Source organism: Daldinia childiae, assembly GCF_008694065.1.
Source record: "Daldinia childiae strain JS-1345 chromosome Unknown Scaffold4, whole genome shotgun sequence".
Taxonomy (NCBI): Eukaryota; Fungi; Ascomycota; class Sordariomycetes; order Xylariales; family Hypoxylaceae; genus Daldinia; species Daldinia childiae.
Genome location: NW_022984645.1, coordinates 758,319 through 778,901, shown reverse-complemented (window position 1 = coordinate 778,901; position 20,583 = coordinate 758,319). Strand labels below are relative to the sequence as shown.

General features: G+C 45.7%; 6 protein-coding genes across 6 annotated transcripts; 3 read left to right on the top strand and 3 right to left on the bottom strand.

Annotated features, from left to right (window-relative positions):
• Window positions 1-122: 122 nt before the first annotated feature.
• On the top strand, window positions 123-1,416 carry GL218_04519 (Lysophosphatidylcholine acyltransferase; the record flags this gene model as incomplete). Its single annotated transcript, XM_033581133.1, has 4 exons — window positions 123-333; window positions 384-402; window positions 461-565; window positions 633-1,416. 4 exons carry the CDS (start codon window positions 123-125, stop codon window positions 1,414-1,416), a joined length of 1,119 nt encoding a protein of 372 aa, XP_033435912.1.
• Window positions 1,417-2,191: 775 nt separating this feature from the next.
• GL218_04518 (Negative regulator of the PHO system) lies at window positions 2,192-3,253 on the bottom strand (the record flags this gene model as incomplete). Its single annotated transcript, XM_033581132.1, has 2 exons — window positions 2,192-3,118; window positions 3,185-3,253. The coding sequence occupies 2 exons, from the start codon at window positions 3,251-3,253 to the stop codon at window positions 2,192-2,194; spliced, it is 996 nt and encodes a 331-aa protein (XP_033435911.1).
• Window positions 3,254-7,616: 4,363 nt separating this feature from the next.
• On the top strand, window positions 7,617-9,870 carry GL218_04517 (Poly(A) polymerase pla1; the record flags this gene model as incomplete). Its single annotated transcript, XM_033581131.1, has 6 exons — window positions 7,617-7,762; window positions 7,832-8,579; window positions 8,636-9,305; window positions 9,414-9,525; window positions 9,578-9,704; window positions 9,805-9,870. The coding sequence occupies 6 exons, from the start codon at window positions 7,617-7,619 to the stop codon at window positions 9,868-9,870; spliced, it is 1,869 nt and encodes a 622-aa protein (XP_033435903.1).
• Window positions 9,871-11,491: 1,621 nt separating this feature from the next.
• Window positions 11,492-14,846, bottom strand: GL218_04516 (Imitation switch two complex protein 1; the record flags this gene model as incomplete). Its single annotated transcript, XM_033581130.1, has 7 exons — window positions 11,492-12,548; window positions 12,602-14,337; window positions 14,396-14,461; window positions 14,528-14,546; window positions 14,605-14,663; window positions 14,722-14,787; window positions 14,844-14,846. The coding sequence occupies 7 exons, from the start codon at window positions 14,844-14,846 to the stop codon at window positions 11,492-11,494; spliced, it is 3,006 nt and encodes a 1,001-aa protein (XP_033435902.1).
• Window positions 14,847-16,395: 1,549 nt separating this feature from the next.
• GL218_04515 (Dolichyl pyrophosphate Glc1Man9GlcNAc2 alpha-1,3-glucosyltransferase) lies at window positions 16,396-18,096 on the bottom strand (the record flags this gene model as incomplete). Its single annotated transcript, XM_033581129.1, has 4 exons — window positions 16,396-17,057; window positions 17,107-17,600; window positions 17,654-17,926; window positions 18,020-18,096. The coding sequence occupies 4 exons, from the start codon at window positions 18,094-18,096 to the stop codon at window positions 16,396-16,398; spliced, it is 1,506 nt and encodes a 501-aa protein (XP_033435905.1).
• A 927-nt stretch (window positions 18,097-19,023) lies between these two features.
• Window positions 19,024-20,468, top strand: GL218_04514 (putative lectin family integral membrane protein; the record flags this gene model as incomplete). The annotated part of the gene is made up of 2 exons (XM_033581128.1): window positions 19,024-19,136; window positions 19,205-20,468. The coding sequence occupies 2 exons, from the start codon at window positions 19,024-19,026 to the stop codon at window positions 20,466-20,468; spliced, it is 1,377 nt and encodes a 458-aa protein (XP_033435904.1).
• Between the last annotated feature and the right edge of the window lie 115 nt (window positions 20,469-20,583).

The window sequence follows — 20,583 nt, the reverse complement described above, 5'->3', positions numbered from 1 at the left end:
TCATGCGAAACCCGCCTGCGGAAACTTCAAAACATCATGTAGTCTTTCCTTAAGAAAAAATCATTATTTGCTATGCCGTCGAGTTCTAGCAGCAAAATTCAATGGCATCTCACGAAGTCGACATGTCTAACTCCAACCCTAACAAGCTGCCTCTCCAGCAGCCAAGTCTACCCTGGCGCATGACTTCTTCTGTTATTATGGGCCTAACTGCGGCCCTCTCTAGGAGTTTCTTATATGGCTTAAATTCGGTCGAAGTAACCGGTTTAGAGCGATTCTTGGAAGTCTTGGACATGAGGAAAGATGTCGAAAAGAGGCAGAGAGGTCTCATTACTGGTGGGTGATGACGGGCCTCGTGATAGTATGAGAAACTAATTTTATATCAGTTTCAAATCATGTCAGTGTGTAAGTATCATATAACTAATATTCATAATCATATCTCATAAATTAATCCATCATATAGACTTGATGATCCTCTCATATGGGGAGTTTTACCATTCAGTTATGCCTTCAATCCATCTAATCATAGATGGGGCATGGGAGCCCATGATATATGCTATAAGAATAAGTGAGCGCATATCTCTTCACTCATATATACCTATATATCCCTTTCTCCCGCTAACATATATAGCTAGATTACTTGGATCTTTTTTCTATGCTGGCCAAGTATTACCGACTCATAGGTCAAAACACTCATCTCATGGGGGACTCTTTCAGCCTATAGTTCCCCAGGCGATTCGACTTCTATCTTCATCACCATTTACTACTTCGGCACCAGCTCCCTTAGAAGAGTCTCATGACATATTAGATCCGTTTACTTCGGGGGATATGACATTCACTACTACCGGCATAGACCAATACGTCGCGCCGTCTATATACTCTCAAAACCGGCATAGTTGGATCCATGTCTTCCCCGAGGCATGCGTACATCAGCACCCGAAGATGTTCATGCGTTATTTCAAATGGGGAATTTCGCGCATGATTCTCGAGAGCGAGCCCATGCCCGACGTGCTTCCCATGTTCATCGACGGCCCCCAGCGCGTCATGCCCGAAGACAGGGAATGGCCGCGATTCCTTCCCCGCTTCCCCGTCAAGTTCCGGGTAGCCTTCGGCGAACTCCTAGACACGGAGAAGAAATTCGGGGACCTTCGCGCGAGGTGGCAGGAGCTCGTCCGCAAGGAGAAAAAGAGGCTATCAATGGGCGAACTAACCGACGAACTTAAATACGGCAAGGAAGCCGTGAATCTAAGAATCGAGGTTGCGAGGAGGGTCCGCGAAGAAGTGGCAAAGGTTCGCAGGAGCATGGGATACCCAGAAGAAGAGCCAGGTTTCGAGCTAGCAGAAACGTGGGCACAGGAGCCGACTGAGGAACGCTTCAAGAGTAATGTTGATGACGGTTTAATCAACAAGAGGAAGTAAACCATTTGGAATCGGTTATTATAGATCTCAAAGCTGAGCGTATCGTAGAGCAGTAGATTATGGAATAAATTAAATGGCCGAATAGATATAGGGATACGGTTACTAATAAATCTTGACAGGATGGGATTCATGGAATAGGTACCAGTGTCCCCGATCTAGAAAATTGACTAATTACTATAGAGATTGTTTGATTCCCTATTCATATCTACCCACCGTATTCTCTTAAGAATAAGTAGACCAGATCTAAGTTAGATTTGACCAAGTAACTTCCATTATTACCTTCAAACCCCCTATCGTCGCACCATACAGTCAACACCGTCTTCTCACTCTCTAGGATCCAATCAGATATCCTATAAACGTGACTCATAAGTACAGTATCCAGAATTCACATAGTTACATTCGGCATCAGTTTGAAGTGTACAACAGTAGACGGAAGCTCGAATTATTGGGTATATCCTTTTCGATGCTTATTAATAGTAATGGATCTTTCTCCCAATCCCTATGAATGCAGTCGTTATCTATGAGCGTTATGACCGTCAGTGCCTAAACTCCTACCTACCCGTAACCCTTCTGTGCTGCATTAGGACACCAAATTCGCTACCTGCTAGACCGGCTAATAACCGCTCCTCACCTTCGTCGTGGCTATTCTATAACCGCAAAACGATGAAGCATAAACCCAACTCGCTATTTGATAACCCATATCCGTGCTAAGTGTATCTAAGACTTCTAGACACAAATCGCTGGCCCAAACTGTAACCTAGTGTCAATCATAATACTAATATCCTTGATCGTAAACGCCTTGCGAGGGTACAGCTGGAGCTGCAAAACCTCTGGCCTGGGCTTGGGCTTGCATTGCCTGCTGTTGCTGCATTTGGTGTTGCATAGCTAAGTCGGAAAACCAAGGGTGCTGCAATGCGTCGTGTGCGCTAATGCGGTGCTCCGGGCGTAGAACCAACATCCGTTGCAGGAGATCGATTCCGAGCTGGTCAATCTGAGGCAATATAGCTCTAAGATCCTGCGTGGCATACATTTGGATGCTTGGCTTGTACTCGGGGAACTGTGTGATACCGGGCCAAGTCCTTTCTGTAGGTGTGCCCATTATGCGGAAGATACGTATGATTTGGTCCTCATTTGTTGTACCTGGAAATAGTGGACGACCGGTGTACATTTCGGCCATAATACAGCCTGCCGACCATATATCGATACTGGTGTTGTAGGTTCGACTACCTAGTAAGACGTCTGGAGCTCGGTACCACAGTGTGACGACTTCGTTTGAGAAAGTGTTGACTGGAATACCAAATGCTCGCGCTAGTCCAAAATCTCCAAGCTTGAGCTGGCCCTTCTTGTTGATAAGCAAGTTTTGCGGCTTCAGATCCCGATGGAGAACTCTATTCTTGTGGCAAAAGTCAATGCCCTTCAGTAACTGAAACATGAAGGATTTAATAGTCATAGGCTTCAAAGCGCCCCTATCGCCGTGAGAATCCATGTACTTCTTAAGATCTCCGTCTAGATATTCGAATACAAGCATAAGCTTATTCTCGGTATGAATTACATCGTAGAGCGCCACAATATTTTCGTGTTTCAGTTCTTTCATGAGCGAAATCTCTCGAATCGCAGTTGACGGAGTGCCTTCTTCGGAGTCGAGGTGGATCTCCTTGAGAGCGACAAGTTCGCCCGTCTGGCGGTTCCGTCCCTTGAAGACCTATTACGCCCATATCAGTTAACAAAAGATATCCTGTCACGATTTCGAATACACGGGAGAACATACCGTAGCATATGTACCCTCTCCCAACTTCTCAAGCTGCTGGAAAGAGCTCGGATGCCTCTTTGCGTCCATCTTGGTATGAGTCGGACGAGATAGAGAGGTATAAGTAGGGTTAAATAATATACCCCCAGCAGTACAAGTCTCGCTTAAAAGGTCCAAAGTCGTTGGTTGTTTGCGAGGGTTGTCTGTGGGGGGAGTGGCGTTGGAAGTCGTGATGAAGGTAGGGGAAAGGAGAGTTAAATAGCCTTGCCGTAATACAAGGCGCGGGTTCTGGGCTTCGATGACGAGAGAGAGAAGAGGCGCCCGAGAAATTTTATTAAGCGACAGTAAATGTAATCTTGGCAAGACTTTATGGTGAATACGGCTGAGTTAGGGCGCTTAATCTTCAGTAAACATTCCGTTACGTATCCCCTCAGGATTTAAAGGGTGGATTAAAATGGTAGGTCGGCAGGTCGGTAAGGTCGTTAAGGTAGGTCAGGTATTCTCGGATTTCCGTTTAGCGGTTGAAGTTGAGGGGCAAATGGACGAGAATGGACGACATGAGCAGGGGGGAAGATGGATTCCAATGGCGTACATAAAATTGAATGTGTATACGTACCTACTTTATGTACATATGTACATATGTATGTATGCAAGTAATGCAGCCTACGAATACGTACGTACCTTATGTACCTTACCTAAGGTAAGATAATACCTAACAAACCTTAAGTAATAAAACGTATGTTCACTACGAATACACAAACCACTGACCATCCCTGCACACCACACTATCCAATGTCGAGTTTCACAAAGGCCCAAGTGATCGCACCATCCACACTCAACAAGCCAAAAGTGGAGGTGTACAAATAGGTACGTCATTCTCACTTTGGTGAGTATAGAAAAAACTAAGTTATACTCTGTATTGATTTGTACTTAAATTGTACCTACACTATTTCTCCAAGCTGGCCTCAAGCAACCTCCTGAGCTTATCTGATGCGGGGTGGTCCTTTATTCAACCATTTATGGAGCGGCTCCAACCTCCATACAGCCAAAAAGAGAAGACCCCAACTTAAGGTTATAATACATTACATACCGACTCATGTCATCATTCACCACCGCCTATGATTCCCCTTAACAAACCATATTGAACCTTCTCCAACCTCTTTGACCGATACATATTAGGTATTTATATATAGTTATACCTATATATAATACCTTTGTAGTCGTCTAAACTGCGAACGCATTCCTATAACTTCTTTCTATCTACCTAACTAACTAGATGTAAATCTCAACCATGCGACCCTCTCCTGGCGACCACGCTTGGCATGGGCGTCAGCGTCCGGCCGATCATGATCCAGCTCCCCTTATGGCTTCCAGTTGTAGTAGCCAAATGTCTTTTTTCCTTGCCGACGAGTCGTCCATTGATTCTTACCTCGAGCAGTCTAACCCGCACAGTCGTTTTCTAGATGCGCGGAAGGCTGCCACCTCTACAAGTGTGCCACCTCCCCGCGGCAATGATAGGGACAGTGAATCTTCAAGGCAGGCTACGATGCAACGGGAAAGAGATTATGTACCAGCATACTCCCAGTCATCCAGAGCTTCTGTCTTCACACATAGTCCAGCATCGATGAGGTCCCAGAACTATTCATCACTTTCGCGGCCGATAACACCCATTATGCTAGGTACACCCTGCACAGGTTCCGTAATCAGCACCCCGTCCTCCAGGAGAAATTCATTTGCTGGGTCGCTCTCAGACCACGGAGTTAGTTCCGATGAGGATTTTTCCGAACAAAGGCCATCGAACATATTAGATAGCGGAAGTGTTCCTCAATTAGTAATGCCCAGCATCAAGATGCCAAGTCGGCGTCCATTTACCGAGACAGGCAAGAATCTGGGGCGGTTAAAAGTGTTGTTTGCCGGTGACTCTGGTATTATTCCTGACAAGACTGTCCCTTAGCTCTAGCTAATGGACTCCGCCTTAGGTATCGGCAAGACTTCCATGGTCAAAGCAATCGTCCAAACCTGCGAGCATATCGTCCATGTTGATCCTATTCCATCTCAACCCGAGTCGAACACCTACCAGAAGCAGACTAGCCTACCTAGAAATACATCAAACTCGACATCTAGCATATCGGAGATATATGCTAGCACCAAGCCTTATCCAGAATGGTGGTCGATGTTGGACGAGCCTCTTCTCTCCCAAAGGCGCAAAAGTTTGGGCGACAGCGTTCTGGAGCGCAATGTGTGTTTTGTAGATACACCTGGATATCGGAATGGCTCATCCGTAGGTTGCACTAATTATGTTAACTATTTGGAATACTAACACACCATCTAGGCTATGGAGACTATCATGTCTTCTGTTAAATATATCGAATCTCATTTAGACAAGATATCATCGGACTCTCTAAGCGATTCGGATATGTTAAACATGTTAGGAGGTAACGGAGGTTTCCAAGTTGACGTGGTCTTCTATTTTATTTCACAAGGTAAGCAAGCGTCCAATCCGAGGAGAGACCAGGACTAACCAAACTTAAAGAATTAAGACCCATTGATATAGAATATATCCGCCGGCTAATACCACTGACGAATGTTATTCCCCTTCTAGCCCAGGCTGACTCGTTGTCGCCAGAACAGCTTGCTATATGTAAAGCGCAACTTACCGGCCAGCTTCAAGAGGCGAGCCTTCAAACATTTAGCTTTGCATTAACAAGCGAAGGATCTGCAACGGCGGTACCCAGTATTCCCTATGCTGTATCTAGTGCGACAGGCTCGGACGACGATATAATGGATGCGAGTCTTCTCATGAGTGCCGATTATGTTCAGCCTCTAATGACGTCGGAACTAAAATATCTTGTAGAGAACGTTTTTAGTCCAAGCGGAATATCCTGGTTGCGACATGCTGCAGCAAAGAAGTATCTGGGATGGAGAAACACCACACCCTCGCGCCCTCGTCATTTATACAGGCCGTTAAGTCTCCCTGGTCCGACGTCATCTTATCTTCCGAGCAGACCGTTAGAAAACCCGATTAGTCCACGTTCCTCCCTAGCACTCGCCCGTTTTAATGACCGGCAACTGGCCTATAATCCACCCCAAATGCATGTGGTGGATTGGGCAGCCAATCTTCAGCGTAGTCTGGCTAGTGAGCGAGCCCATTATGAATCGCTTGCTCGAGGAGAACGTGCTATTTGGCTTACGGAGAGATTGAACGAATGTGTGCAAGATGGCACACTAGTAGCCCTGAATAAGCCCCAAGATACAGGCTCAGTAAGGACAAGAAGACCATCCAAACGTAGGCCTTCGACAAAGACGGTACCGCACCAAGATCCACTAGGATTGCTTCAAGTGACAGCAGACTTGAGAGCGAAAGGATGGGTTGCTTTAGAGGTTATAGGTAGCCTTGGTATCATTGGAGGATTAGCATTTTGGATCTCAAGGCAGCATTGGCACATGGATCCCCTCGAAATCGCTCTTGCGGATGAGTGGGTAAGGCGTTGGAGCATGGATATTTAATATACTAGTACTTGTACAATTTGTACAAAATGGTTTGAGATGGCCACTCTACTCACAACATAGGTAGCCATCGGCCTTACCAAATAAACCCAGCTTTAATTTGAGTAGAGAGTTACAGATTGAATTTTGAGCTTTTGCGTATATTGGATGATTGCGTAGAATCAGGGATAATGCCTATACCCAAGATGATAGAAATAATATAGTTCTTTGTTTTTTGAAATGGTCTTTTTGGGGGGAGGGGAACATGTCTTCTATTATTATACTTTGATAAGAATGAAAACGATTTTTTTTTTTTTTTTCATCCAGTGTGCTAAATTTGACTTGATATTACCTAAGGTACTTTTAGGTACATGTGGACTTCCGATTCAATTCTTACGTCGTAAAAAGGATTCTTTGATAAGCGCGCGGTATATATCGATAAATGATAAATGATAAACAGTCGCAGATCAGTTCCCGAGGAAAGTACAAAGCAAAGCAAAGGTAGGTACCACCTAAGTACCTACGTACATGTAAAGGTAGATTTTATATTTTCTTTGTCTCCATTTCCTTACCATCATTCATTCCAAACATCAATTCTTTTTACGCGTATCCCATAAACTTTAGTATACTCGTACTTTTTTCTTTTCTTACACTTATTCGCGCGAGTCCTTACCCGTTCCTGAAGCCCAGTCGACCTGCTGCATTTGCCTAGGCTTATAACGAATACTTACAACGAATACCCCGAATTTACCGACGATACCCCAAAGGCAATGTGATTGTTTCTCGAAGCGACTTTCGATGCTGTTTGTCACAGACGAGACCAAGTCAGATCCTTTCAACTTCCTGCCTGCGCGCAGCATTATTCTACCTTCTTTTAATTATTTAATTCATTCTAGATCCGGATAATTTCCTTTCCTGACATTTTCTTAAGCATCATCATCCTTCGATATCTTCCCAACAAGACACAATGGCAAAATCTGAACAGACCTGGGGCATCACCCCTCCGATTTCAGTTGCTCTTCCCACACCAGCCGAGACACAGTCTACACATCTTCTCTTAGAAGAACTGCGACGACAAAATACGTTTGAATCCGCAGCCGAAACTAAGAAGAGGTAAGCTGGATAGCCAGCTCGTGGTGAAACTTTGTCTGTCAATCGCAACTAACAAATCTATTCTACTAGAGAGAAGGTCCTTGTCGATCTTCAGCGTATCGCCGACGAGTTTGTGAGACGAGTAGCAAAGGAGAAGGAACCGCAAAATGAAGTTCTCATCCGCGATGCTCGCGGCGAGGTCTTCACATACGGAAGTTTCTGTTTAGGCGTCTACGGTCCCGGCTCTGATATTGATACCCTCGTCACTGCTCCCCGATACGTCACTCGTGATGATTATTTTAAACATTTCCCTTCTTTACTACAAGAGATGGCCCCCGAGGGTGCAGTGACAGATCTCACTGCTGTAGAAGATGCATTTGTACCTATCATCAAGTTCGAATATTGGGGAATCAGTATTGATCTGATCTTCTCAAGAATAGCTACGCTGAAACAGTTCCCACCACATGGCCAACTCAATCTGAATAACAATGAATATCTACGTGGCTTAGATGATCGTGAGCTCCGCTCCCTCAACGGAACTAGAGTCACGAGAGAGATTTTGAACCTGGTCCCGGAGCAAAGCACCTTTCGCCTTGCCCTTCGAGCCATCAAGTTATGGGCAACACGTCGCGCTATATACGCCAACATTATTGGATTTCCCGGTGGAGTAGTGTGGGCTATGATGGTAGCACGGGTTTGCCAACTCTATCCGAAGGCAGCGAGTGCTACCATTGTTTCCAAATTCTTTCAGATCATGAAAGTCTGGCAGTGGCCTATACCTGTACAGCTGAAGCACATGGATGAGGGGCCACTCAATGTCCGTGTCTGGAATCCCAAGGTCGGTGTTTACTTTCATGAGCAAATTAGAAGTTTCACTTGGTTAACTAGCCGCAGATATACAAGAGTGACAGCTATCACCTAATGCCTGTAATCACTCCTGCTTATCCTCAGATGTGTGCAACTTTCAACATCACACATTCTACCATGGCCATTATACAGCGCGAGCTGGAACGGGGCGCTGATCTCACTGATAGGATAAGAGCCGGAAAGCTCGCGTGGAAGGATCTTTTTGTAAAGCACACGTTCTTCACTGCAGACCACAAGTATTACTTGGCCGTCATTGCGACTAGTACTACCAAAGAGGCGCACAAGATATGGTCAGGGTTCGTAGAGTCGAAAGTCCGTGTTTTAGTGGGCGATCTGGAGCGGCATGCTTCGGTTGCGATTGCGCGCCCCTTCAATAAAGGATACGAAAGGGTACACAAGGTTAAGAACGACCAGGAAACTGAAGAGGTTCGAAATGGGAACCTGACTTACCTTGTCCAAGATGACGATAGTGAAGATGACAACAAGGTGAAGAACGAGAATGGTGTTGAAGTCAAGACTGAGGACAAGACAGAACAGAATCCCACGGTCAAAGTTGAGAATGGCGAATCGATGAGCTTAGATATCAAGTCCGACTCTGAGGACCAGAAGATTAATGTGGAGAGCATCCCCGATGCAGCCCCCAACGCATCGAAGATATACACCACGACGCACTATGTAGGCCTCGAGCTTGCTGAAGGTGAGTGCCCCTCTACTTCATCCTGTTTTTGTATACATATTCTATGTGGCTTTTCGAGCCAGCGAACGCTCCGCTGTGATTCCTAACCTAAGCTTGATGACATGTTAGGCGCAAAATCATTGGATCTGTCTTTCCAAGTAAACACATTTAAGGATCTGTGCAGTCAATGGGAGAAGTACGAGCCAAGCTTGAATTATCTCAGTATCCAGCACGTGAAGAAGTAAGTCCACCGCTAAACCGGTTTATTACAATTATTAACTTCAAATTCCCAGTACCAATCTTCCCGACGACGTTTTCGAGCCCGGAGAAGTCAAACCAGCGCGCCCCCGCCCTGTTAGAAAGATAGTTGCAAACGGCGATTCCACAGTCAGCCAAAAGAAGCGCAACGCTTCGTCCGAAGTATGTAGAGATACATGGTAGATGGCCAATATCGTGACCACCGCCAGGATATCCAAGGAGGTCCTTGTATCCTTATGGAGCTCACTAACACGTAATTTAGGGGAACCCGCCACCCGCGAAACGACCACAGCCTGCCTTACAAACCCCTGCCGCTGCTGTGGGCTGAGTATTAGCCAATTATCCGTATCGCCTTCTCCGACAACACCGGACTATACTTTGACCATGCTCATTCCGAATCTCCTAAAGTGCCGACTGATCTGTTCCAGTTGCCACTAACTTGTATTTGATACTAACATAATAGTGCCAGAAGATGGTCACTTTGCAACATTGTGTGAGTGCGGTTGCCACAATACGAATATCAGCCTCCTTTCCATAGGCGAGCTGGCCAAACAGTAACAGGGGCCACAGAATACTAATGCCCGCGGAAGACAAATCAGTAGCCGCGGCCTTGCTTCGCGAGGAGTGCTACAACGCTCATTTTCCTTATTTTCTTTATACGACGAGTGTGCAAACTATACGAACCCTAGTGGTTGGAGAAATCGACGACGAAGCTCTCTAGGCTTGATGTGAGGGGGAAATATTAATATGGCCCATCCCGTTTTCACCATGATATCCCCGGTTTAATTACGTCCCTTGGCTTTATCTAGGAAGAGAGAAAGCTGAATTCGCATAGCACTGATCTGAGATAGGGCATCGAGTCGGAAGGAAATAAGACTTTGGCCTACAGTGTATTTAGAGGCGTTTGCAGATAAATAAAACTTGGTTAGGAGGCACAAGTGCCTCGAAACAATCATATTAACCATCCAACTAGCTCATCCCATTGTAGTATTATAACTACGTGACAACCGAATTTAAGTTATGACTTGACTACATGTAGTTAACAATCAAGGTATGTGAGCCAGGGGGCTACGTGCCCATTATTGTCTCACTATGAGGTATGATTTAGTAAATATAATAAGTAAAGAATATTATCACCTTGCTAGTAATTATCTTACCCATTTGGTGGCCATGCCAAGTGTATTATGCTAATAAGCCAGGGATTGTGAACAAGAAGCATAATAGCAGTTCATTATCTATAGTTGACTACAGCAAGTATCCCAAGTCTTTTAATAAAGAGCATATTACCTATGTACTCCATATGTTATAGGCAACATATAAGTGTTTAAGTTGGCAACTTAATTATCTAATCTAGGGACTCACTACAAGGTAAGCCTTGTTTGTACCATATTAGTTATGTACAGGTACCTATTCGTACAATCTACAGCCATACAAAGCTGGATCATTGAGAAAGATAAACCGTGGCAAAATTCTCTTTATTGGATAGCCAAGCTTGAGCTATAGACCAGATCATGCTAATACGCATCCGTCCGTCCTAACCTACATATCTCCTACCGCACCTATGTACAGGATATGCCAACTATCCCCTATCTTCCTTAGTGTCGTGATATCGGTACCAGTTGACTTCTCACATTGAAAACTCCCTCTCCTCTCTCCCTAGACATGGATAGTCGGACACCTATCAAATCGTATCGTTGAAAAAGAAGAATTTCCATCCCGAAAACACCTTGACTCATCCGTAACACCGTGCCGGCCATTAATGATGAAATTTTTTCTACTCGTTGCCGCCCTCTAGAAAATATGATACGTCGAAGTTAAACGCCGTCCTCACTCGTAACTCTTTGCTTGCTTGTTCGCGTGTCTATGTACCGAGAATCAATTAATGATTGCGTGAAAGAAGGGCAGTTTTGATATGGTTCAGGAGTCGAAGGATAGGAAAAATATTAGCATTAGCCCCGGCTCTTCCTTTGACCTTTGCGGCCCTTCGTCTTTGGTTGCGGAGGAGGCTCGCTGTGGAGGTGTCCGAACTCCTCAATGGCAACATTATTGGTCCAGTTGAGGCAACGGAATTGGGTAGGCTCGGGACTAGCCTGAGTCTTTCGGGTCGTCATCCGTTTAGGCTCCTCCTTCTTCCCATTCTCTTTTACCGTCTCCTTGGTCTCCTCTTCGTCTTCTTGGTAGATATACTGGGCTCGGCTCTTCATATGCGTTACAATCTTCTCCTTGTAGGCCAAGATTTCCTTTCTTAATTTAGACTCGTTGAAACCTCGAGGATCAAGCCAGTTCAGAAGTGAGTCGACCTCGCTCGGTTCTGAGTAATAACCCCATTGATAAGCGTTGAAGACGCTGGTACGACCCTCTTCCATCTTTTTCCTCTGTGGAACCGTCATTTTAAATTTCGCCTTGTACTCTTCCTGGTGCTCTGGGAGCATGTCGATATATCCCTCTCGTTCCATCTCATCAGGGCCCTGGACCCAGATACAACCATTCGCATAGCCTGCATGGGCCGTTGAGCTGGTAGGTAATCCAGCATATGGCATGCCATTACGCTCAAACCAATAGTACCGGTTCCAGAATCGATCCTTACCAAGAGGCCGAGTTCGGAAACAATCTGCTTCTCGAAGGTCGTTGTCCAAGATGCTAATCTCATTCTCGCACTTCTTAACCGTGCTTTCCCGTTTCTGGATATCCTTCTGCAGCTTCAGAAATTGCTTAGATTGCTTCGGCACCTTAGCAGCTAGCTCGGCTTCTTTCTTCCGCTCCTCTTCTTCACGTTTACGCTGACGTTCTGCTGCACGATTGCCACCCCGTCGAGTATTGTGGCGAGCATTCGCGTCTATGTCACTGTCTTCGGCCTCGCTCTGCTCTTCGGGCGAATCATCAGCATCGGTCATCTTCACATCGCCATTAGTCTTTATCTCAGCTTCCTCTGCTGGTGGTGACGGAGGCATATTTTCCGGTAGGAGAATTTTGTGCTGGTCGTAGAAGCCTTTAAGTTCCTCGTTGCTGCAAAGACGGTCAGTATATTAAGCCCCAAGATAAGCTAAGCTCCAACTTACGCTGCTTTTTTCTGCTTCTGCCATTCAATCTTTTCCTTCCTGTAGCCCGTCTGAGTCTCAGAACACTCGTCAATGTATGCACGGACAGCCTTGGTGCTGACAGTTAGCAGACAGATGATCTCAAGAGCCAAAACACGGAGATTGAAATCAAGTTTGCTGTATTGTAAACGGACCGTCTCCTGGCTCGGGTCGATATTGGGAGGTACGAGGCTGGCTAACACCTCTTCACAAGACTCAGCCTGCCACGGTCTTTTAGACAGCCGGTGTAGAATTCCAACCATAATCAACTCCCAACCACCATCTTGAAATTCACGTTTCTTGAGCTGCTCGACCCAGTCAAAGTTGGCTAAAGCCTCGGGGGCACGATGTTTAATCTCGGGCTCCGGGGTTTTCTCAGCAGCAGCAGCCTCAGCCTTAATCCTCTCTGCTTCTAACTTAGCCAAACTACTTCTAGTAGCACGTCCTGTCGGCTTTGGCTCGGGTTCGGGTTCGGGACTGGCGGATTCACTGTCCTCGTCTTCCTCCTCCTCATCGTCATCAAGCTCCGGAAGATCCACCAGTAGCTGACCACCGTCGGCTTCGGAGCTCACTACCTGCTTTAGGACTGCACAATGGATCTCAGTAAATAGCTGACAAGGAGTATCTTCCTTGGTAATCTCTACCGCCTCAACAAAATCGTCAAAAGTAAACGAGTCTAATTTGAAGACCTCGCAGTAGACGTTTAATGTTACCCACGTCTCCAGTAGCGACCCGATAGATTTCATCAGAATCTTGTCGTTTCGTGCAACACTGTCAACAACACCCTCAGGAGGGTCGCTGCACATGAACTTCAGTGCCGGCCGAACATAATCGTCACGGGGCTCCAGCTGTAAATCCTCAATGGGATATTTTGGGGGCGGCGGAGGAGGTGGCGGTAGTTCCGGTTGGGGTTGGGCAGGCGGCGGAGCCATGCCGTTTCTGAATGGCACAGGAAACTGAAATGGCACGTTTCCGGGCGCCTGAGGATGCGGTCCCTGGTTTTGTGGAAGATACATATTGACACCATTGTGGATATCCATATCCTGGTGATGTGGTGACTGGCTGTGGTGAGTCTTGATGGCCTTATGGCTCTTAGGTGCAGGCTTAAGCTCAGGTAATCGAGCCGGGCCAAAACTCTGAAAAGCACCGCCCGTACCATTCATATCCTGTACTCCGTTGTTTGGTTGCGATGCCTTCTTCTGGGCTTGGTGCTGCTTTCTCTCTAGCAGTTTATTGTCATACCGCAGGTGAGGTGGTACTCGGGTATCGATATGGTACTGCGCCGCGACATCGTGCTTAACCAACCAAGGGGCGCCAGTCCATGCTTCTCGAGTCACCGTCTTCTTAATAAAAGATCGCAACACTGACTTGGTGAAAATCTTCCTGTCGCGATAGACATGATCACCATCCATGACAGCTTCCTCACCGGGCCTACCGTCAATACTAATCATATAGCGTGAAAAGGGTTGCGTGAGAGTTCCGTCTGGTAGGACTTTGCTTCCTAGACGAGCTTTGTCCCTGACAGTTCCTGCTACGCGCTCCCCATTCATTAGCTGTACCATAACTGACTCCCCAGGATAGTAATCAGCCTTGAATTCGTCGTAGATCATATCTACCAACGTGTCAATGCGTGAAATCGTCTGAAACTGAACACGGCGCAAAACAGGAGCCTTAAGAGCTTCAGGGAATGCCTGGTCAACTTCCTGTGCGCCAGCAAGCTATACTACTAATTAGAGGAATGCGATACATATGCGACAATATCTTTAATGAACCTACCTCGCTCTTAAGAGCCTCAAAGAAAGATAGGCCAGAGTGCCCTGTGATTTGACAAATAAACCGAGGCTAAATACATATGTATATGTTAGCCAACTACTAAGGGTGCAATCAAAGTCCAATCGGGATACCAACCTGGTTATAAAAGTCCATACTAGTTAAGAATAGTTAGCATAGTAAATATCAAATTGGATTAAGTTTAGGGAACTTACCGATTCAGATAGTCTTCGTAGGTAATAAATATCTCCCCTGTTTGGGGGATATACCAGACCTAAGAGCCGTTAGTTGGAGGTGTGAAAATGTGTGAAACCTGAGAGGATGTATGCTACCTCTGTGGACTCATCCTCAACCGATGGGGTTTGCAGAAACTGCACCGGCTTGCGCTTGAATAGGACCTATAAAAGTTTAGCTATTATGTCTCTCAGTGTATGATTGTGTAGTCATGACTTACCATTGTGCCTATCGGCTCTTGAAAAGCCAAAAGTTGTTAACTAGCCGCACGATGAATCCTGCAAGGCTGAAAGTCAGCCTTCTGTCCGGGGTGGCGCATATAAGTTGATTCTCCAGCGATAGTATAAATATAATTATATCATGTCGACTAATAGAAGCTGCTTTTTTAATGTGTTGTTGTGGAATTGGTGTGAATGTAAAAGTGTGGTCACGGTGCGGGAAAGTGCAAGGTTGAGATCGAGGGTAGGGTTGATAAAGCGGGCGTGAGCATGGGCGGACTTACATGTGAACTTATCAAATATAGTAGGAACGCGGTTGAAATTGTACGAGACGCGTCAAGATAGTCTTGGACAACCCGGTGCGTTGAACCAAATGGTGGTTGCAGGCGAAGAAAAAATACTGGATTGCGGACGCGACGGGATTAGTTGTTGTTTTGTAAAAGATTTGTAGAAGGGGAGGAGAGGAGAGGACTAAAAATAATAAGGCGAAGGGCAAGGAGGAAGAAGGAAAACGCTACCTCAGGTACCTTATGTACGGCAGGCGGGAAGCAAGAGCCAGACCCCGGGAGACGGGGGTTAAGCCACTCAACGTTGTTTTCTTATTGGTTTAATCTAGCTCCGTAGTGGGTCTCTTTCGCTTATTTGGGATGGGCCTCAAAGTCGTGTCCACCTTGAATAACCACTCCTACCTACCCCATCGTCACTCTTTGCTCCCTACGGTCCCAGAATGCAAACATTCAACAACATTCTTATACTCGTTCAAATCGCCTATTCTAGACCATTCGAACGAGTACGGAATCTATTACTTTTAACCATATATTTGTAAAATACCTACGATATAAAAGCAACCTAGAGTCCTGGGTCTAATATAGGGCCAGCTTATGTCAAATTCCCTCGATCTCGATAATCATCCTCGAAAGCACTTTTCAAGCCAACCACATGTCGGAACAGGGTTTTGAATAACTCAAATTAAAGCCCACTCTCTATTCTATATAATTGATGAATTATGTAATTTTATAGCTAATATTGCTCCGAGTGCGGCTATATATCAACATTAGGCCTTCTTAACAACATATTCATCTAATCTATGTATAGGTCCTTATGCGACTAAAGTAGCAAATCCCTAAGCAGTCTCTAGCATTTTCCGCGCATTATTTTCCGATATTGATGAACCGGATATCATGTGCCAATTAATACGTCTTTGTTTGGATAACCGGGTGGTTCCTTGAGATCGATAGGCCGTCGGTGAGACTGGGCCTTAAACAAGCCTGTCAGGAAATTTTAGTCACCACACCTATGTACATATATGTATGGTTGGCACCAAGCAGCCCACAACCCCCCCTGGGTACCTACGTAGGGAGAGCTAGTCACCTGTCCTGCTTAAAACCTAGCCGAGATTCCCGACCAATGCCTATTATTCAAAACACATTTCATTTACAGAACGTCCAAACCATGTCATAGGAGAACAATTCTTAAACTTTATATTTAACTAGTTACTCCAGTTGAACCTAACATTAAAGTCATTAAACTCCGAAATATCATTGACTAGTTAGTCTACGAGGCAAAATATACCACCATAAACCCTATCCAACTACCAACAACCCCTATTGCTGAATATGAACTCATGAACATTAGAGGCAGAAATTCGTAGCTCTTGCCAAATATGATTCGGTGTAACAATGAGCAGTATACGATCAGCGGTATGCTAACCGTGATATAGAGAATAGTAAACCGATCAAAGAGGAAGAACCTCGGCCGACTTGAAGCCGGAGCAGTGCGATCAAACACCATCAGAAATAGAACCAACCAGAATATGGTATAAACTGTCTTGATCGGAAATTCGGCAGGAGTAAATAGCAGTGGGAATAACGAGACATGACCGGATACTGCCAAGGGACGGAACGCACTGAGATACCGCCGGTCCTTGAGAGCGATCAAGCTGAATGGAATAATAACGAGTAGAATGGCTTTTTCATGAACATGCCATCCAAAGAGGAATGACGAGTAGCCGCAGAGAGTGACTGCTCCTATGAAAGCATCCCAGTTAGGACGGGAAAACAGCCTCACGAGGGGTATGATTTGAAATAGGAGAGTGAGCGCAAAACATATCCTAGGTGTAATCTCAGGAAGTACTGCAAAAGCTGTATCCCCAACTAGACCTCTTGTAACGCTATTAATAGCCTCCGACTTAACCGGCAATCCCAGCCGTGGCGCAACTAGGTTTGTCAGTTACTAAACCTTATATAGAGAGAGGGTACTAGTTACCAAATATCAATACTCGATCCGCAAAGGAATACATAGCCCATACGTTTGGAGCCCAGTACGCATGGCAGAGTCCACGGGAGAATGGGAATAGCCTGCTTAGGATCTGAGGAATCTGGTTCTTAAGTGCAAATGGCCCGAACGCCAGTCCGAATACGCCGATGATGCCGGATCCTAACTTTAAGCAGTTGAGGAATTGGATACGAAATATTGACTTGGGCGAGAGGCAATAGGTTCTAAGAAGGTAAACGAAGTAAGCCGGCGCAAGATAAAGATAGATATGTTTCATGCATAGCAATGCTGCGAACATGATACCACTAGCTAGGAGGCCTGTCTTTTGACGGGCTAAGACCAATGATAAGATCAAGACGCCGTACATAGCCCCATTATACTGAAAGTGAATATGGTCTATGATGAGAAGGCCAGGGGAGAGGATAACTGAGATTGCGGCGGCTTGGGTTGCACGCTTGGTCACCCCGTGCGAAGACTCGACAAATCTACGACGTTATGTTAGTACAACAAGCCAAGCAGCGGTACAGTTAAGACATACAATTGCAGGGCGTATATCAGAATCAATTCTGTAGCGATGACTGTAAATCTTTGGAAGTAAACAGTTTGCCAACTATCATAGCCTAAATTATAAACTCGAAGCATGGCCGGGTCAGCTAGCTTTGCTACCTGAGACATAATCCATTCGAAGTAGGCGAAAAACGGAGGATAGTCCAAAGTCCATTCAGAAGTCTTTTCGTAATACCATTCCCATATTGGTAGACTATTCGTGATAGCTAACCAGTTCCTATGCACCTCAAAATCGGTAGATTTACTTTGAGTAATTTAGCTGTTAGGTTCTCTGTAAAGTGAAAATGTAGGAATTGGTACAACAACGACAACAACAACAACAACTAGAAGCACTTACTAGGCCGGGAATAGGAGGATCTTGAACGCGGTTGCAACTATTGCGCATTGCGCAAGAGTAGGATATGTTTCAGTCATTTGGGTTTGATTTCATGACATGCTTCGATACTTTCCAAATTCTAGGGCTTGGCGTTAACTGGTAACCTTTCAAGATGCAAAATAGAGGAGATGGCGTTGTAGCGCTGGGGCTTAGTTGAAGAATTGAAGTCAATTGAGGCTAGGATGACAAGCTCCACAGGATCGGTACGTATTTTTACCGACGTGCGACATCCCTCGAAAAAATCCAACTAAAGTCGAAAAGGCAGGGGTCCGTGCGTCCCTTTTTTAGTTGATCTGCCATTCCACGCCTTCCACGCATTCTTTCCTGCCACACCCACATACCTTTTCCAGCTACCGCCTTGCATGCCCTTGTTGGCTACGTAGAACATGAAACAGGGATCAAGTACCGAGTACACATCTGCTGCGACGTTAGGACGTTAGCGCGAAAGAGGTACACAGGTACCAATTGTTTCAAGCCTCCAAGTTCAATTAGCCTAGACTAAAAGGAATACGGGAAACAGTTACACTTGCTCCTTTCTGGGGGGAAGGCTATGAAGGTTTGAGCTATCCACACTTCCAGTGCACAATCTGTCTTTATTTATTTTTTTAGACTTTTTTCCTTTTGAATCAATTACATAGATTGCCTTTAACTTACCTAAGAGCGATATTCGTCGGTGCTTCTGCTTAGTCTAATAGGCAATCTTTTTTTTTTTTTCAATTCGCTTTTCTGTTCTGTTTCCTATTCCTAGGTAGTTAAGCTCCCCGCCTCTCTTGAGCTCAGGCTCAGATTAGGACAGCTTTGGTGCAAAGTGTCCTTACGAAGGTCACGAACTACTTGTTTTGTTCACTTCGTGTATTCTCCCACCCTTACCAAAAAAAGACTAATTTCTCAATAATCTCCTTAATATACCTATTGCATTTTCCGGGAAAAGCTTCTGTCTTATTAATTCTATTTCAAATCGAAGCATGCGTTTGTTACGATCGTCAACCTTTGCCTTTGGGCTTGCTACGACGGCGAAATTCGCTGATGCACAGGCGCAATTCCTTGTCAATGAGCTAAGCTTCGGTTACACTGGCAGGTGAGTTCTCGGAGAGAAGATCAAAGAACATCTTCTATCAGATAAAAAGGCTGACAGAAGCCCGCCAGAATAAATGACCGAGGACAAGCAACTGTGCCAGGCTTCTCCATACAGGGCACACCAGACGTACCTGAAGTCCTTTCCAACAAGTTGATCCTTACTCCTCCAGCACCCGGTAATACTCGCGGCGCGATATGGGCAGACCAACCGAACAGGTATTCGACGTGGGTGGCCGATGTCGATTTTAGAGTGAATGGGCAAGAGAGGGGTAGTGGAAATCTCAACATCTGGCTTGCAAGACGAGGTAACCAAGAAATTGGCTCGTCTAGTGTCTACACGGTCAACAGATTTGACGGCTTAGCCCTTGTGATTGACCAGCACAGCGGATCGGGTGGCATGATTAGGGGGTTCTTGAACGACGGCACTATCGATTTCAAGTCGCATCAGAGCGTCGACAGCTTAGCCTTTGGACATTGCAACTACCCCTACCGTAACTTAGGTCGGCCTTCTCAGATCAAGTTAAGGCAAACGCCCCAGGTATTCAAGGTTGAGGTTGATGGTAGGCTATGTTTCGAAAGTGATAAGATCAGCATCCCACCAGGATACTACTTCGGTATCACAGCCGCAGCAGGAGATAACCCTGATTCATTCGAAATATTTAAGATGGTGACCATGACGGAGAATCTCGATGCTAAACACGACGCACCTCCACAGCAGCAGCAGCAGCAGCAACAGCAACAACAGCAGCAACAGCAGCAGCAACAGCAATCAAACCAGAACCAGGCGCAAGCGCAGATGAGCTATGGCCGCAACCCCAATACCCGGAACAACAATCCCAATGAAGTAGATGCTTTTGGTGATTCTATTCCCGATACTGCTGCCAACGTATACACAAGCTCCGAAGCTCAGTTCGCAGACCTTCACAACCGTATACAGAGCTCTAACCAGCACCTCTCGACTATCTTCCGCCAGGTCGCAAGTCTGGGGAGTATTGGTGAAAAACGACACGAAGAAGTCTCGAAGGCTATCTACGATGTGAAGCAGATCCTGTCGAAGCTAGATAGACTCGACTCGCTTGAGAATGAAATTACCAAGCTACAGCGGGAACTCAAAGACATGCGAAGCGACATCAATTTGAAGGTGAAGGACTCGGAACACGCGGTGAAGAGTTTCATAGGCACAAATCACGGTACCATGTTAGAACACGTCGCGGTGCAGGCCGCCCCGAAGCACGGAAAGCTCATCTTCGTCATTATCGGAAGCCAGATCTTGATAGTGGTTGCTTACATCTACTACGAGCGGAAGAAGATTATGCCCAAGAAATACTTATGATATATCTAAATAGTTATTTGAGGAGGGGCTGGCGAGGTGAGGCAAGGCGCTGGGTAGAACTTTGTATAAAATATCTGGACGTGGGATGCGGGTTTGCATGACTGTGTTTTTTTGT